At 32.2% G+C, this 13237-nt stretch overlaps 1 protein-coding gene across 1 annotated transcript; it reads left to right on the forward strand.

Annotated features, from left to right (window-relative positions):
- Window positions 1-421: 421 nt before the first annotated feature.
- On the forward strand, window positions 422-5513 carry LOC129907676 (uncharacterized). The gene is made up of 4 exons (XM_055983995.1): window positions 422-1104; window positions 1174-1323; window positions 1385-1534; window positions 4966-5513. Exons 1-4 carry the CDS (start codon window positions 918-920, stop codon window positions 5148-5150), a joined length of 672 nt encoding a protein of 223 aa, XP_055839970.1. The 5' UTR covers window positions 422-917; the 3' UTR covers window positions 5151-5513.
- Window positions 5514-13237: the final 7724 nt, after the last annotated feature.

Consider the following 13237-nt stretch of genomic DNA (forward strand, 5'->3'; position numbering starts at 1 on the left):
ATTTTTATTTAAAATACAGTTACAACAAGTATTAAAAGTGTCCTCCTTGATTTTGTGTCTATGACAACGCCCGTCTTTGGAGTTTCAGAACTTTTAGTGTGATAAAAAAATATATTTACATTCAAAACTATATATGAAATTCGATTTTGCGGTTTCTATATGAAATAAACTATTTATGTAGTTTTTAATTACTAATAAATAAAACCTTGTAAAATTAGTGTCAAATTGCGTTCGTACACTTACCCCAACCCATGCGTGCACTTACCCCTATGTAGGGGCTTGCTTTCGTTTTTCATTAATAATGTAATTAAAATGAAAAAATAATACAGTTTTTTTTATGTAATGAGTAGCCAAAATATGCAGCTTTGCAATTTGATAACGCTCTGTATTATTATCTTCTATATTTCGCTTGGAGTCGTGCTTCAAAATCGAAAGTGCGCACACTTACCCCGTCCGACTCTACGCAAATTGGATGTCTCTATTCCCATCTCTGGTGGATTTTTGTTGTAAAATGCTTGGATTTGAAAGGAGCTTTTAATCAAAATTTTAAGGAGCGAGTAAAATGTTTAAGGAGCCTGTTTGTCGATAAAAAAGCCGGCTCTGGCAACACTGCTAGATATGTTTATTTATATCGCAACTTGACCTAATTAGCTAAACTTATCAACAGAACATGAAATCGAATATCATATCTGTAGCATTCAAAAGCAACCATTGACGATCAGTCGATCACGATTTAGTCAAGAATACGGTTGAAAATATGAACTTTAACTACCATCATAGCAATCATTGCTATTCTTAGTCAGTTTTGTAGTGCAAGTGAATTCGATATTAGTCGGTCCGATTTGGAAACTTGTGATTCCCACAATATAGAATATTATAGATTGTATGGTTACAGAGATTTTTTCGAAGTTAATTCTATGAAAACGAATTTGAAAAATGACAACGAACGATTGCATTTGAAATTCTACGTAAAAGCTTCGATGGAGGCTCACATATTGCTATCAGAAAATAATAGTTACAAGTGGAAATTTCCTGCTTTTAATTTTCAAATTGGTTATTTTCAGTTTTCTTTCGGGAAGAATCCTGGTCGTGGTTATGAAATCGGTAACATATTAAACTCATCTTTAACAAATTTCTTAAAAAAAAATTCACAAATTCTTTAAATTGTTACAGTTATTGGTGGCCTTAGAAATACGATTTCTTGGATAAGTGCTGGAAGAGATATAGGTGTTAGATTAAAAAGGGCTAGAAATACTAAAGTTGATTCTCCCAACATCTTATCGTCCTCGGATCCAATACCAATTGAAATAATTCAAACCAATGGTAAAAGTGATTCACTTAAATAAAAATGTTTGAATTTAATTGTGTGTGATTTTATTTACAGATGGTGAACTTATTGTAAATATACCCGGCTATTCAGTACCCTTTTTGAAATATTGGGATACAGATCCCGTAAATATCAATTATTTTAGTTTTGCTACTTATGGAGGAAATTCAGCTGAATGGTTCTTCAACTGTCCATTCGATGTTATTTGTGAGTAAAGAGTGATTTCGATTTTAATAAGATCTTTATGTACAAATGTAGTTCGTATAATTGGAATTATTTCAAAAGGGGGACATGTTTTAAATTTGATGCTATTATTAATTACACAGGTCAACGAAGTTTTTGCCACAAGAACCAAAATAAATTTTTCTATAGGTTTTTGATGTGCAGAATTCGAATCTGAAACCGTTTATGAAATATTTCTGTTAGAAAATGCCAAAAAACGTCATTTTGGCTGTTTTCCAGGTTATGTTTTTATGTGAAGTAATTCATTAAGAAAAATTTTTTAAAGATGCCTATAAGAACTGGTTTTATTCTTTCAATCTTTCCGATATCTTTTTTACTGCCCGAAATATTTAAAATCTAAGAAGCGGAGCGGTCTTTGACTCAGAAACAGCACTGGCCAACCAAATTAAATTTTTTTTTGGCACAAGAACCAAAATATACTTTTCTAGAGGTTTTTTTGGGTTGTGAAATTGAATCCGCAATCAGAAAAATTCTACAAGAATTTTAGATAACGTTATAAACTGCAAAAAAGGATTTTTTTACAATGGTTATATTTCAAGAACGGAGGCCAATAGAATTTTTCTGATTGCGGATTCGAGTTCAGCAACCCCAAAACCTCTAGAGAAGTATATTTTCGTTCTTGTGGCAAAAATTCTGTGATAAGTGACTTGAACTTTATATAAAGTTTAGTTTCTCTTTGGCTTATTAAGGGGGGAAATCCATCGGGACGACAGCTTTTTCAATAATTTTTTTTGGAAAACTGAAAGCATTTATTGAAATTTGGGAAAGTATTTGATATTATTGACATTATAAAGTATTGATACAATTTTTTTGAAGTACAAAAAAAAACAAAATATCGGTTCTACAGCTCTTTAAAGTTGACGCCTCGAGTTTGCGCCGTGCAATGTCCAGGTCCAGAAAATTATTTATAATCAAAAAAGACATTTTTTCCAATAAAATATATTTATACGCATTGCATGAACCTAAATTTAGTAAAAAAAAGTGTAAAATAAAAATTAGAGACTAAAAAAACGAAAAAACACAATGTTTTTTTATAAACAAATTGTTAAAAAAAATTTGTATTGTCAAAATTTTGTTGAACTTTTAGGTTCATGCAATGGCCAATAATTAGGGTTGCCAGGCGTCCGGGTTTTCCCGGACATGTACTCTTTTTTGGCTGTGTGGGGGACGTCCGGGATAGTTTCTATCAATTGTCCGGGATTGTACTTTTTTCAGCCTTTAAGTATCTCACTACTTGTATGCTACTCTTAATTCATTTAGCCCTAATTTTTCAATCGTCAGTTAGACTATTATAAGAATAAATGTCAATATAAAAAAAAAACTTTTATTCCTAGGAATAAGCTCTGAGGTTTATCTGACTATTGAAAAATTGGCCCTTATTATTCAAAAAACGAGCGAGGCGTTTTTGTTTTGGTTTATTATCTGCTCAATTCTGTTTTGTATTCTGTTCCAATATAATCAAAACTCAAAAATATAGAATATGGCAAAATTTTAAACGATTAAGGAAAATCTAAAGCCACTTAAGTAAGTTGCTAAGTCAAAAAGACCATTTCTTTACTTAGTAACTTACTAAAAATTTTATTTGCATTTAACTAAATCGTTTAAAATTTTGCACTGGAATTGCATTTCAACTTTTGTAGTATTATAGCTCAAATGTTTATTATAATACTATACCGAGAAGGCCAAACTTTGTCTCAGAGTTTTTTATTTATTTTTTTTTTGTGAAAAAATAAGACAAAAATGCTACGGGAACAAGGGTTAAAAATGTGATTTTTAGTAAAAAGGATTGTTCGGTTATTTTTTTTTTTTATAAAATTATGCATTTTTTTGTCCTAGTTTTGTACTCTTTTTTGTGTCCTTATTTGTCCGGGAAAGTCCGGGATTTTGCATCTCGATTACTAGTTTCGTCTAAATATATCTGGCAACCCTACCAATAATTTAAAGAGTAATTTGCAATTTATTTCAAGTCGATAGCTTCATTAGTTTTTGAGTTACGTTGCACGGCGCGGAAATAAGCGCGTTTTGAGGAAAAAGCGTTTAAAGTTTTCGTTTTCGTACTGAGGTAGGTTGAATGGGCATGGGTTTCGGGACTATCTTGGGGCATTTGAGGCTTCATTTAAGGCTTAGACCACTGAAAATAGTTTCTTCGGTTGATAAATGAATTTATAAAGCAAAACAAAATTAATGCAAAAATAAAAATTTCCAGAGTTATTTCCCCCCTTAATTGAAACTTAAGATAAGATATCTCGAGCAATAAGAGAGATATCGGCAAAATTTAAAAACAGAGGAGAATATCTGTTCATATAATCATCGTTACAAATAATAGAACCTCGAAAACAGCCAAAGTGACGTTTTTTAGCATTAATATTAATAATAACGGTAATATTTCAAAAACAGAGGCCAATCAAATTGTTCTGATTTCAGATTCGAGTTCAGCACATCAAAAACCTCTAGAAAAGTATATATTGGTTCTTGTGTCAAAAAAAAAGTTCAATTTTGTTGACCAGTGTTATAAGAACATTTAGGAAATTTTTCGTCCTCTATCGTCTTAAGCATTTAACTACAGAGGGTCAAAACTTTAAAACAAAATATTTTCTATCAATTTATTTTAAACGATTTAGGTGGGGAAATGCTGCAGAAATGCGGCAATGGAGACAGAGGCGCATGTTGAACTACCGGGGCCCCAGGGCAAACGATTTTTTTCTTTTAAGCAACTGACAAAGGTCTCTTTAAGTTTTATCCATAACTGCATATTTTCAAAAAAAAAAAAAAAAAAAATTTAAAAAAAAATATATTTAAAGAAAACTTTCCATATTTATCGAGTGACACATGAAAACAAAGGTTTCTTTAAGCTCTATTCATAGCTGAAAACCAAGAATTTTTATTCGAGATCTGGTTGCAGAGTTATATTTTATTTAATAAAAAGGTTTTTATCACTACATCATTTCTCGAGCGTCCTAAGCATCCGTTGGGGGCTCTGGGGCAACGCCCCTTTTTCCCCAACATGGCATATATGTTTACGCCCCTGGAAGGAGAAAACGATAGTTTATATTTTTATGGAGAACCGGTGTTTGCAATCCAATATTATGACCTAAATTCTGAATATGAATCAAAAATTCTACATGAACATAATTTTGTATTCCACAATTCTGAGTTTCTAGAATTCTGTAAAAGTTTCACAATTGGAAATGAAAACTAATATCGATTTTGATAAACTTTAAATTCGTTGTTTTTTTTTTTGCCTTGGAAAACAAAACTTTGGAATACATAGTTGAAATCAATTTTTTTAGTTGCAGTATAAGTCTTTTAAAAGAAACAGAAACTTTTTCAAAGTTCAAAGTTTAGTAATAAATTAATAGCATTATAATGAGTGTGTGTGTCTTCTTCCATTTCAGCTCACATAAAACCCCAAAAGATGATTGATCCACGACCAAAAGAAGAACAACAGTTGTTGCTAACACTTTTAGCTAAAATAAATGATTTGGAAACAAAACTTAAGCAAGTACCTCAAACTACAACTCCAACTCCAACTACAACAACTACAGTAAAGCCGAAGATAGATATACGAATTGGAAAGTGAAGAATCTTTGCGATCATGTTCATAGATCGTGAAATAAATGGTATAATTGTAGGAAAAATCTTCCGGCAGTAACCTGGAAAGTTTAGTTATTGTTCTTTTATTTATTTTTTGTGATCAATTCTTCGTGAACTTATTAAATAAATATTTGGGGTTTCCCTTTGAACATTATAGTAATTTATAATTTGTAATAATGTATATATTTTCACATGTGCACACTGTACAGGTAATATTTTCGTGGATGGGCTTTGAATTCGATGACTTAAGTGTTAAGTGATCTTTCTATGGTTAAAAGTATCAATGTAGGCATTGCTTTTGTCTATATCATTCTTCCATAACTTTTGGGTCCTTTCCTTAGTCCTTCAAAAAGTGGAAAATTAATTTATTGTTACCCTTGATATGTAAAAATTGTAACTCAAGAACTTCTTTTTTACAATTCTGAAAGAAACATATTTGAATAATAAGCACATTGTTGTTGTTGATAATTGGATGTTAAAATCGACTGTTTACGATAAGGTTAACAGTATTAGTAGAAAATTAAACTGGAATTATATGTACCTACATATTTGAATTCATAATAATAAAATAATAATTGAGAACTAATTTAAGTTTACTAAATGACCGTTCACAAGAAGCTGACGTCACAGGATCGGTTAACATATAGAGAATGAAGACTACCGGAATTACATTTCTTAGTTTAAATACCTCTTTGGTAATGTGTCGTCGAAATTTGAGCATTCGTTGCACGAATAAAAAGAAGAAATTACAATTCAGATAAGTAGCATGCCACACCTTCTTTTTATAAAAAAAAATAGCATCCAATTTCACAATAGATTCGATTAACTCTATAGTGGCATTGGCTCTAAAAGCGGGTATTTTAAAAAAATTAAAAAAAAAAACTGCAAAATGGTTAAATTACACTGCCACAAGAACCAAAATATATGTACTTTTCTATAGGTTTTTGATGTGCTGAACTCGAATCTGAAGTCAGAACATTTTTATTGCCCTCCGTTTTTGAAATATTACCTTTAGAAAATGCCAAAAGATATCTCGAGTAGTAATAGAGATATCGAGAAAATTTAAACAAAATTTAAAATATCTGTTCTTATAATCACCGTTACAAATTTGTTTATAATAACTTATACCCCATACATAAAAACAGAACCTCGAAAACAGCCAAAATGACGTTTTTTGGCATTTTATAACGGTAATATTTCAAAAACGGAGGCCAATCAAATTTTTCTAACTTCAGATCTCATCAAAAACCTGAAGAAAAGTATATTTTGGTTCTTGTGGCAAAAAAAAAAGTTCAATTTTTGTTGACCAATGCTATGTGTTAAATTATCTTTTACGTGTGACGTAAAAGTTTGAAAAACCATTTTGAACTCTTTCCTAGAAAATGTTTCCAAATTAAAAACAAAAGCGGTTTCAGGATTTTCATAAATTTTCTTTGGAAACCCAAGAGTCACGAGTTCCATGATGTTTCAAAAAATAATTTTCAGGATTATTATATATCATTTTTCAGCAAATGAAGATGAACTTTTGATTAATGCATTTATTTGAGTGTCATCATCGTTCATTTGTGCTTCGAATCAACAATGAAGCACCAAAAACGTTCAAATCTTCCGCTTCTATAGATTTTCTGTTAATTTTTTACTTTGAACATGACAATTTTGCAAAGATATGTACAGTTCTGTTCAAAATAATAGTAGTGCCTGCAACAAAATAACATTTTTTATATTTATATTTGTTTCGGTTTTAATCTATTTAAAAATCGAAGAGCAAAACACTGCAGTTCGGATAACGGAAACTTATACTAAAGCTGCTTGAAGAAGGGAAAACCTACTTGGAAATTCAAGGTTATATTAGGATGCTCCCCTACAATGGTAGCCAATGCAATAAACTAAACGAAAGACCCGAAAAGCGCGGTAGAAAAAGAAAAAAGACCGTCGTAGAAGACAGGCGTATTGTCCAGATGAGCAAAGTTGAGCCTTCTGCATCGTCGTTTCAAATCCAGAAGGCTTTAAGCCTGGATTGCAGTGCGGTGAATATTCGGAGGCGACTGTTAGAGACTAATTTGTACGCTTAAAGTCCACGAAAAGTTCCGCGAAACATGTTAAAAAGCGTATCCAGGATGTAAAAGACCACATTAACTGGCCAGCGAAGTAATAGCGTAACATATTGTTTACTGATGAGAGCAAATTTGTTCTCTTTGGTGGTACTGGATCTCCACAATACGTCCGACGTCCACCCAATACGGAATATGTTCCAAAGTTTACGACGAAAACAGTTAAACATGGAGTGTCTAAAATTTTTAGCATATTTCTTTGTTAACAGCGGAACTTTTCGTGAACTTCAAGCGTACAAATTAGTTTCTGACAGTCGCCTCCGAATGTTCACTGCACTGCAATCCAGGCTTAAAGCCTTATGGATTTGAAACGACTATGCAGAAGGCTCAACTAGTTTATTGCATTGGCTACCATTGTAGGGGAGCATCCTAATATAACCTTGAATTTCCAAGTAGGTTTTCCCTTCTTCAAGCAGCTTTAGTATAAGTTTCCGTTATCCGAACTGCAGTGTTTTGCTCTTCGATTTTTAAATAGATTAAAACCGAAACAAATCGATTTTGGTTGAAAAATTGTTCAAATTATATGAGTACTTACTTTTAAACCAAAAATAAATATTCTAAGTTATAAACCGCTTTTAAATTCTTCAAAAATAACTTTAACTACCTACTATTATTTTGAACAGGTCAAATTAGAAAGAACAACCAAAGGTCAATGACAAATTATTTGGCACCTTCTTTTTCATTTTAAAACTACGATACATTTAGGTATTAGTTATTGACCGTTACAAACTTTGACATCAAAGAAATTAAATTTTTAACCGTAGAAGCACCGTAAATATAAAGAATGTTATTTTCTTGCAGGCACTACTATTATTTTGAACACAGCTGTATATAGAACTAATAAAATCAAAATCAAAGATTCTTTTCAAGGTTCATATGGTAAATTCTTTTTCAGAATTCTTTACTTAATGTAACGTATTTGTAGGTTCAATTCTATCAAAATTCCTAAGGAAAAGGATTCCAACGCGCCATCCGCACATCAGAATAGGTACCTACATTTGATTTATCATTCCATTTCCAGATGAACATTAGCCAGCATATTCTCTAGGTATTTTATTTTGCGTTCAACAAATCTTTTATGATTTTAAGTTAAAATCCAAAAGTTTTGTCGCATTTTACGCCAGATTACAAACTTTTATTGAGGAAGCTGAGTTGTTGTACAATTTTTGGAAAGATTAAAAAATTTTTTCCCGAAAATTTCCAAAAACTCGACTTACCTAAGCGATATGCTTTAAGAAGCAGACGATTTTTTCCCGACAACGCTACTTGCACTTCCCTTTCTAAACCGTGCGACACCAGCTGGGTTAAAAGAACTTTAAGCCCGTTGAGGACCACTCTCCCTCCTCCCCCCCGATATTTTTTCGTTTTTAAATAAAAATGTTATAATTTCGCTATGTGCATGTGGATTGATTGGTGGGTCCTGGATGAATAAAAATTGAAAACTGATAGATTCAAGCCATTTTTTCCTAAAAAAATACAAATGTTTCTTATTGTTTCACTAAAAGTGATAAGCCAATTTTTTTGCTTTTTAATTAAAAATACAAAAAAAAAAGAGTGTGTGTACACATGTACACTCGACTGAAGTTATACTTCTCATTCAGTATACATATACATATATAAATGAATTTCATTTGATATTTTTAATTTCTATTATTAAATTAATTAATCCACACTTCGTTTTTTACATTTTTATCAAGTGAACAATAAATTAATTCTTTCATCCTCCTTGCGTCCATGTAGTTTTCAATTTAATCTGTGAACTTTACTCATGTTGTGCGGTTCAGAACGTACTATATATGGTTAACTCATTTGAGCTGAGCTGAAAGTGAGCTGAGCTGATGGTTGAGCTGAGCTGTTGGGTGAGCTAAGGTAAAGTGAGCTGAGCTGAGCTGTGATGGGTGAGAGGATACATTGATTTTTATTTGGAAAGTATAATGAAATATGAAGATATTTTAAACTTTTATAAAACACCATAGCTTAAGATGTTTGGTTCTAGTTATTAATGGAATTATTTTAACACATAGATATTTTTATAAATAAGACAGATAATTTTTCGTGATCTTTTCTCTTGGTGTTTTTGATAGTAAATATATTTCTATTTTTTTAGTAAAATATTTCTTTTTTTATCATAAAAAAAAAATTCCGGTAGAATCCGGTTTTTCGACTTTTTTCAAAATTCCGAGAAAATCGCGTTTGAAAGTTGGGGTAAAATTTTTTTTCGAAAAATCCCCGAATCTTTGAACGCTCCTGGAAGCTAAACCGCTTGAGAGCAATTTTTGGGAGTGATGCCAAATGATAGCTTGTGCCATGGGCCTACGCTTTGCACATTGTCAGATTTTTAAAAAATCGCCTTCCATGTTAAACCGCCACATCATGCCTATTTTTTCAGAATCGTGCCAATTTTTTTTTTTACTTTTAAATTCTCCCGGTTTGAGAACGCGTGGGAGTACAGGGATGGGAGTTGTACCCAAATGTAGGTTAGAGTCCCCGCTATCTCTTGGCATCAAAAATTTTATTTTCATTTTCTTCAAAATTCCGCGATATAGGCGTTGGAACGCTTTGATCTAGAGACAGGGGAGTGGTGCCATATGAAAGCTTATATTCTCAGCTAGCCGATAGTGGTATAATCGGGTTTTTCGATTTTTTTCAAAATTCCGAGAAAATCGCGTTTGAAAGTTGGGGTAAAATTTTTTTTCGAAAAATCCCCGAATCTTTGAACGCTCCTGGAAGCTAAACCGCTTGAGAGCAATTTTTGGGAGTGATGCCAAATGATAGCTTGTGTCATGGGCCTACGCTTTGCACATTGTCAGATTTTTAAAAAATCGCCTTCCATGTTAAACCGCCACATCATGCCTATTTTTTCAGAATCGTGCCTATTTTTTTTTTTACTTTTAAGTTCTCCCGGTTTGAGAACGCGTGGACCTACAGGAATGGGAGTTGTACCCAAATGTAGGTTAGAGTCCCCGCTATCTTTTGGCATCAAAAATTTTATTTTCATTTTCTTCAAAATTCCGCGATATAGGCGTTGGAACGCTTTGATCTAGAGACAGTAGAGTGGTGCCATATGAAAGCTTATATTCTCAGCTAGCCGATAGTGGTATAATCCGGTTTTTCGATTTTTTTCAAAATTCCGAGAAAATCGCGTTTGAAAGTTGGGGTAAAATTTTTTTTCGAAAAATCCCCGAATCTTTGAACGCTCCTGGAAGCTAAACCGCTTGAGAGCAATTTTTGGGAGTGATGCCCAATGATAGCTTGTGTCATGGGCCTACGCTTTGCACATTCTCAGATTTTTAAAAAATCATCTTCCATGTTAAACCGCCACATCATACCTATTTTTTCAGAATCGGGCTTAACTTTTTTTTTACCTTTAAGTTCACCCGGTTTGAGAACGCGTGCACCTACAGGGATGGGAGTTGTACCCAAATGTAGGTTAGAGTCCTCGCTACCTTTTGGCATCAAAAAATTTTTTTTCATTTTTTTCAAAATTCCGAGATATAGGCGTTGGAAGTTGGGGCGCTCACTTTCAGCTCAGCTCAAATGAGCTTAGCTATGGTACCTAGCTCAAATTTGAGCTGAGCTGTGAGCTGAGCTGTGAGCTGAGCTGAAATGTGAGCTTTTTGCAACCCTGGCAACTTGCCACATGGAAATTACCACATGCAACTTGCCACACGCAACTTGCCATATGCAACTTGCCACACACAACTTGCCACATACAACTTGCCACATGCAACTTGCCACATACGACTTGCCACATGAAACATGTAACTTGCAACGTGTTGTGTGTTTTATGTTTGCCGTACTACGGCGTACTGCATTTTTAAATACTAAAGTACTGCCTACTCTAAAGGTGAAACGACAGCCCTGCTACCCAGGGTGATCGCGTCATAATCCCTTTGACATTCTTGTCAAAAAGTAAATTTTCATACCCACCCTCCCATAAGAAGTATAACTTCAAAAAATGGTAAGTATTGAAACTATCCAATCTGTACGTCTATTATCGCCATCGGTTCTTCTGTAGTTGTTGGAATGTTCTTGAGTTTTTTCATCAGCTCAATAACCCCGAGTTGAAATTCTATTACATTATCGTCATGAAAATTATTTAATGTTGGCAGTAAACCTTGGAAAAATTAAATATGTCTGTTAATGGTACTAGTTTCTTTCTGTTTAGCTGCATTTGCTCCTGTATCAATACTGCTGACAGTAGTTGATTCTGGTTGTGGATAGAATTGTGGTAGGTTAACATTTACATCAAAAGAGGCTGAAATAGAACATAAACACTAGATATACAGGGTGTCCCAAAAGTAATGGATCAAACGAAATATGCTGAGAGGCCAACTTTAGGGCTCTCAGAATTTGGTAACTTGTTTATCCCAAATCCTTACGGTTTTCGATTTAATGCAGTTTTTGTGAAATTTCGAAAAATCCCGACTTGGCAATAGTATTTTGCTTCCTCCACTCATAATAGATTTCTGTTTTTCACAATTCTTTCAATAAAACATTGTCTAATATTGAGAAACAATTAATTGATCAAAATATTTTTTATTTCATGCGCCATTTTGCTGAAATTTAAATAACAGTTCCATGTTTTATAAAAACTCAATTTCTTACTTTTATTTCAGAGCAACACCATGAAAAAAATTTTTATGGTGTGGCACTGGTTTAATATTTTGAAAACTTGCCGTGTTATTGCAGTTTTCAAAAATGTATAAAAATTTCCAAAGTTGAAATTAGAACAAAAGATATTACAATTTGAATGCGAAAAAACAGAGGATTTCAGAGCAAAATAACAAACAAAAATCGAGGCTTTTATTCAGAAAGAAATAAACAAAGAACAGTCGACAAAATGTGTTTATTTTTCTTTGTTATTTTCTCTGAAAAGCCCTGTTTTGCTACTTTTAAATTGTAATATCTTTAGTTCTAAGTTCAACTTTGGAAACTTTTATACCTTTTTGAAAACTGCAATACCGGGACAAATTTTTTAAATAATAAACCAGTGTCACACCATACAAAATTTGTTCATGGTGTTGCTCTGAAATAAAAGTAAGAAATTGAGTTTTTATAAAACATGGAACTGTTAATTAAATTTCAGCAAAATGGCGCATGAAATAAAAAATATTTTGATCAATTAATTGTTTCTCAATATTAGACAATGTTTTATTGAAAGAATTGTGAAAAACAGAAATCTATTATGAGTGGAGGAAGCAAAATACTATTGCCAAGTCGGGATTTTTCGAAATTTCACAAAAACTGCATTAAATCGAAAACCATAAGGATTTGGGATAAACAAGTTACCAAATTCTGAGAGCCCTAAAGTTGGCCTATCAGCATATTTCGTTTGATCCATTACTTTTGGGACACCCTGTATAAGCTATTAATTTATGGAACACTGAACTTGAACAATTTAAAATGAAAAAGGTTTTGTTAAAAAACTTTAAACTTCTTCAGCTGCATCTATAAGTATAAATTGATTTAAATACACTGAAAAAAAAATTATTTATTTTAAGTGATTTATTTAATAAAAAAAAAGATTACTATTAAAATAAAGCACTTCGAAAGTAAAAAAAAAAAAAAAAAACAAAACAAAAAAACTGTTTTTTTTTCAATATTTCTTACTATAGCTGTATAATAAGTAATGTTTTGCTTTGTTTCAAAAAATCTTAAGTATGAATGCAGATGGCATCTTTCTTTTAGGTATATCTACGAAATTCTTGGACATAGGAAGTTACTATAAAGGGTCAAAACTGAATGATAAAAGGTTTAAATTTTTAAGCTCCAACAGAAATAGAAATTTTTTTTCAAAAAGGCTAAAAATGGGGAGGACGATTTATGGGGAGATGCCTACAACTTGGATTTTACAAATTGCAGAATAATAAATTTGAATAAGTAAAAAATTACTTTTTTGGCAACTATATGAGTCTTTAAATTAAATAAAAGATAAAGAATTATTTTCTTATACTCATAT

This window comes from Episyrphus balteatus, chromosome 1 (genome assembly GCF_945859705.1).
Source record: "Episyrphus balteatus chromosome 1, idEpiBalt1.1, whole genome shotgun sequence".
Lineage (NCBI taxonomy): Eukaryota > Metazoa > Arthropoda > Insecta > Diptera > Syrphidae > Episyrphus > Episyrphus balteatus.

Bases quoted from the DNA above. Each gene is read 5' to 3' on its own strand.
- LOC129907676 (XM_055983995.1), top strand. From the start codon at position 918: ATGAAAACGAATTTGAAAAATGACAACGAACGATTGCATTTGAAATTC. The intron at 1,105-1,173 runs GTAACATATTAA...AAATTGTTACAG, and splicing joins TGGTCGTGGTTATGAAATCG to TTATTGGTGGCCTTAGAAAT. The intron at 1,535-4,965 runs GTGAGTAAAGAG...CTTCCATTTCAG, and splicing joins CTGTCCATTCGATGTTATTT to CTCACATAAAACCCCAAAAG.